This window comes from Notothenia rossii (assembly GCF_949606895.1).
Source record: "Notothenia rossii genome assembly, chromosome: 1".
NCBI classification, from domain to species: Eukaryota; Metazoa; Chordata; class Actinopteri; order Perciformes; family Nototheniidae; genus Notothenia; species Notothenia rossii.
The window spans coordinates 36269883-36275365 of NC_136912.1; the positions used below are offsets into that span (position 1 = coordinate 36269883).

The window sequence follows — 5483 nt, forward strand, 5'->3', positions numbered from 1 at the left end:
TTTATTTTCCCCTTTCAGGAAAAGGGGTTTGATGTATATAATAAAATAGTTTCTCTCAGAAAAGAGCCACAAATAAAAACAAATTTAGACCAACCTCTGACTTCTGTGAAATTGCTTTCCTTCCTCTTAAACACCTTCCATCTTTCTTCTAGCAAAAGGGTCAAGCTCTACTGAAAAAAATATACCACTTAAATTCAATTTAGAGAAATCATTTATTTAAGAACCATACAACTATTTATCTTACTTCTTAAATCGTGATCATGCTACCTTAATGTGTCTTTGTTCCTACAATCCTCATCTGCATAGTCAGCATTATAGGTTTATAGATTAGAATTAGCAGGATGATTACCTAAAATGTAATTGTCCTATGGTTTTTTCCAAAAAACAATTAATACTTTCAAGTAAGTTAATTGAGTGAAACATAAAAAGCACATTTTTTGGGTGGAAAAAATAACATAATTCTTTGGTTGTATTTTAATTATGTAATGTAATAACAATGATTATGAAAATGAAAGTAGTTTTTTTCTGTCTGGAACAACATATCCAGCAATAAATGGGTACACATAAGAGGTATTTTATCAGTGTCTTATATTTTAACCACGACCAAAATTAGTTTGAATAGAAAAACAAAGCATTTGACAATGAAGAGAAGAAAAAAAACATCCATGACTCATAAATGAAAGCAATGATTTTTAAATGTCCTTATAAAATAAACAATATTGTCATTTTTAACAGTGTCTCCAAACGTCCCTTGATTTAACGATCTGTCGCATGTTTCCGTAGATGTGACTTCAGATGGTCCAAGCGTTTGAAGGTGAGGCCGCACACAGTGCAGCAGTATGGCCGTTCCCCCGTGTGTGTGCGCTGATGAACCTTCAATATGTCCGCCCGCGTGAAGCTCTTATCGCACATGGTGCACCGATGTGGTTTCTCCTGTGTGTGAATCCTTCGGTGCAGTTTCAGATTCCAGAGGCGGCTGAACTTGTTCCCACACACGGTGCAGCTGTAAGGTTTGTCCCCCGTTTGGCTGCACTTGTGCGTCTTTAGGTCCGCGAAAGACGGGAAACCTTTCCCGCAGTGGCTACAGAGGTGGAGCCCCTGCCCCGAGTGAATCCTCTGGTGGACTTTGAGGTTGCAAGCTTGCGAGAAGGTCTTTCCGCACTGTGTGCAGGAATATGGCGGCGCTTGTGAGGGGTCTTTGTGCGTTTGTTTGTGGGCCTTTAGTAAGGACGAATCATGGAAGGTCATGGAGCAAAGGCTACAAGCATGCCTCCTCCCCCCTCTCCCTCCTGCCTGATGCTGCAGCTTCTCTCCCAGGTTTAAGGTGTCACTGTATGACGGCGCATATATATCCTCTGAAGAAGGTTCAGCGCGAAGTCCCTGACCCCTGAAATTCAACCTGCCTACTTGATCACCAGTAACATGTTCTGGGAACAAAATGCTTTGGTCTTGTAGATACCCCTCCTCATTAATCAATAAACAGCTGAGCTCTCCACCTACATCAATGTTTGTCCTTGAGGGAGACCCTGCAATTAAACCGACCGCGCCCCTTCTGTTTCGCACGGCACCTGTTTCGTAAACGTGATGCTCCGCTCCTTTTGATGCTTCCACATCCCCCTCGTAGTGCCCCATGTAACTCGAATCCTCATCCAACTGCGATGGCGACCCTTGTAACCCGTCCAGGTTACCCATGTCAATCATATTGGAGTCTCCATAGCCGGTCTTGTCAAAGCCACCATAATCTTCCATGCCATACCTGTTCAGTAAAACCGGTTCAGATGGGTCGCCTGGGCATCTGTGTTGGCCTGATTCTGGACTCTGGTCGTAGCCAGTTTCCCAGCTAATGTGGCACTTTGGGGTTTTCTGGACACTGAAGCGCTTACTGGTCCCTGGCAGACCTGGTCCCTCTGATAGGAGGAGAGGATTTCCAACAATTAGGGATATGTTGTTACAAAGAAGAAACTCCAACAAATAGCTGTATAGTTATGCATAACAAATTAAAGGACATATCACCCAAACATCACAAATACATATTTCTAGTAGTATCTATCTAGTCAATAAAGATAAATAATAATAATACATATCTTGTATAGTTTTCCTATAAACTAGTACTGTAGAAATGACTATATACTTATGTTAGGTGATTGCAAATACAGGGACAGATCTCCCAAAAATCTGGAATATGTGCTTCACTTGTATACATGTTCTTATTTTATTTATCAAACTATATTAATAATACTAATTAAAAAAAATTCTCCTCTATCGGTAGCTCTTTGCTTATTAGAAGCTACTGTAATGCTGTAGAACTTACCATGATTTTGGCTAATTAGTAGCTAATGCACCTGCATGATATTTGTTTTTCTGAGTTTGTTTATTCATGGTTTAATGCACTCATTGCATGTTGCTCTGGATAAAAAAAGGTCAGCTAAATGTACTTGGATGTCATATAATATAGATGGAATAACAACCCAATAAAGGTCTTCCTTCTCTTAAATAAAATAGAACTAGATGCCACTTGGCCAAGGAGGATGCAATTAATGGTTTAACCTTCATGTGTAAAAAACCTTTATAGTTATACGGTTAAAAAAAATTGTTCCTAGATGAAACTGCTGACTACAAAGTCTGTGGAATATCTCAAATAATTCATTACTGTGTATGACATTTAGTTTAGGAAATATATTTTTGGGTTAAATCTCTGAAGCTCAAACCAAAAAAGTTTGAGTGATAAAAAGGTACAAGAAAAAAAAGTATATTTTGTATTTAGGGGTAACATTTCTCTTTGGAATATGAAAACTCTGACCATCCAAATGTCCTCCCCATCTCTCCTCAGACACATTCGCTTCTGGCGTGACCTGAAGGGCTTCCTCCTTGAACAACCTATTCAGCTTTTCACCCTGTACACCTGCAGACTGTAAGAGGAGCAGAAAGACATTAATGAGAAGGTTTAACTTAACTCGCCTGGAGATAAACAATATTAAATCTACAGGTGCTTCTGTCTGAAACCAGAGCCGAGTCTGCTCTGATTGGTTGGCTGGCTCTGTTGTGATTGGTAAACCGCTTAGAGATGTCTTTAGCGTACAATGTGTTGGAGCGCTAGCCAAAAGAGATGTGAGTGTAAAATACTGATGTCATTATTTTACAACATAAAACAAAGGTGTCTAATAGAGGTGTTTCAGGCAGGGGGGAGTGTGTGGGAGAGAAACTCCCTCTGGAGGGGAACTTTGGGATTTTAGCCTTTGCAGACCATTTACATGGTAAACCTATATGACACAGTAGAGGAAAGGGAAAACCCCAGGCTCATAATAAATCCTCTTTAATACTAAAACATTTAATCAGAATCATAATTCCTTTTTCGTCGCACAGAGGGGAAATTGACATTGTTACAGAAAAGAGACAGTATTGATAAAAACCTGAGTAAAACAGTATGACAATGAATACAAATAAAAATTCACCAAGTACACATTCACAATAGAAAAGTAAAGTAGAAGCATTGTGATAATTAAGTGGTACAAACAGAACATAATGAAGTCGCTGCCAGTAGAAAGGAGTGTCACAGAAAAGTATTGTATTCACTCGTTTACTTTAATAATATTACTGTGTTATACTTTTGCGCTAATTTGTATCTCTATTTACTGGCTTTCACGTCTTTGCTAGGCTTGGGATATGTCCCTACAAAGAAGATGATGTAGTATGCTCTCTATATGACTGAATTAACTTTCTTGCAAGAAATAAAATACAAAAAGACAGCTGAATGGTTTGATTCTGTATCCATATTTTGAGAAATAAAAGTAGTAGAGTAATTATTGCAGAACATTTAAACAAAATACTAAAAAGTAATCTGTTACGAACATACATTAACCCCTGAAACATTTTAAACCTAACTTACTGAAGCTATACAAGGGAGACAAACTGCCCTGTACCTGTGTTGCCTTCAGGGCTACGTGAGACTCGGGTCTTGTCTCGTCTGCTTCACGACCCTGTGTCTCTCCATCGCTCTCTTGGGGACCACTCATCTCTTCTTGCGTCACACTTTCCTGTTTGAGACTTTTATCTGTAGCAGAAGATAGGTAAAAATATGTTTTATTTAAATTGTTGAGTCATGAATATTCCCATTTGTGTTTGTAAGATTTAGGAAGGCTAACAATGAGTAACACTCTAATGGTGTGGATATAGCTATAATCAACATTTATAATGAGTTTGATTAGATGTGAGATGCATCATTTGCATCCTTGTTCTGCTATATAGCCAAAACAAGGATAACACATCCAGCTAACTCAGAGCAAGATTAGCATTAGCCTTAGCAATCTGGCTCCTTAGTTCCCAACTGCTTCTGTATTTTCACCAGCTTGTTGCTAAACTTGTTTGTTGGCTCTTTGGGACTGAAACCATGAGAGGGAACAAACATTTAGTGCAACACAAAACTTGAAGTGGAATAGTACAACTTATTTCCCTATGGTGTTTATGTTTGAACCACCATACACCAAAGCAATTTGAGTATCGATCATAGTAAATGAGTATCAACACCAGACAGACTCACCTAAGACTTTGGGGGTTTCCTCGCCGGACACCTCTACTCTCCCGCAGTCGAGACACCTTCCCCTCCTTTCTCCCTCTCTTTCTTTACGCCGACCCTCTGACCACTTCAGCCGCCTCTTCAGGGACTCCACTTGCTCCCTGCACCGTGTAACCTCTTCCAGAAAACTGTCCTCCACCAGCCGGGTGATCTCATACATTGCTGCTTTGAAGACCGTTTCCATAACACCAGAAAGTTGGGACTGAAACGTTACAATAGTTTCGGCCATTGTGCCAACTTCAAGACTGTAGTGCAGTAGCAGCTGTCAGCTAGCGCTGGTCTATTTAAACTGGTTCCGCCAGTGTATTCAACACGGGTTTCAGTCTATATGACGTTAAACAGGATGTACTCGTATGTCGACCCGTCCACAAGTCCCGTTTGGGTGCTTTCGTTTTAACAATCCTAAGGTAATGCTAAACAAACAGCATTTTGCCAACGTTAGCTAACTAGCTTGCTGCACTGGTGTTTCCACTGTAACGTTACACATGTTGAACTACACGCAGTAAGCAAATGTAGCAAACAATAACATAAATACATAACATGAATAATGTTTATGTTCAGTGCGAGTTGGCAAAATTAATTCAATTCCTTATCTAACGTTGCAAATTCCTTTAAGCTTTACCACTTCCTTTTGTTCCGTAAACAACCGCACTTCCGGTATTAGAAATATACGGATAGGGAGTTGGGCCAATTGTAATAGTTTACGAATAAGGTAGTCTTTTAGACTGGTACTTCCTGGTCTGGATTTGGCAAACAGAGCAACATTAATAATGTTTTACTGAAACATGCACCCGATTATTTATTTTTTTACTGTATATATATATCAAACACAATTGTAGGTATTAAAGCCTAGCACCGGATGTTATCTTCAGTCCCCCCGGATGCGTCGTCCTGCGTCACACAAAGCAGA

At 39.6% G+C, this 5483-nt stretch overlaps 1 protein-coding gene across 1 annotated transcript; it reads right to left on the minus strand.

Annotated features, from left to right (window-relative positions):
* Nucleotides 1-193: 193 nt before the first annotated feature.
* LOC307033108 (uncharacterized protein) lies at nt 194-5210 on the minus strand. The gene is made up of 4 exons (XM_079671392.1): nt 4538-5210; nt 3921-4051; nt 2801-2909; nt 194-1907 (listed from the first exon to the last, which is right to left on the minus strand). The coding sequence occupies exons 1-4, from the start codon at nt 4800-4802 to the stop codon at nt 757-759; spliced, it is 1656 nt and encodes a 551-aa protein (XP_079527518.1). The 5' UTR covers nt 4803-5210; the 3' UTR covers nt 194-756.
* Between the last annotated feature and the right edge of the window lie 273 nt (nt 5211-5483).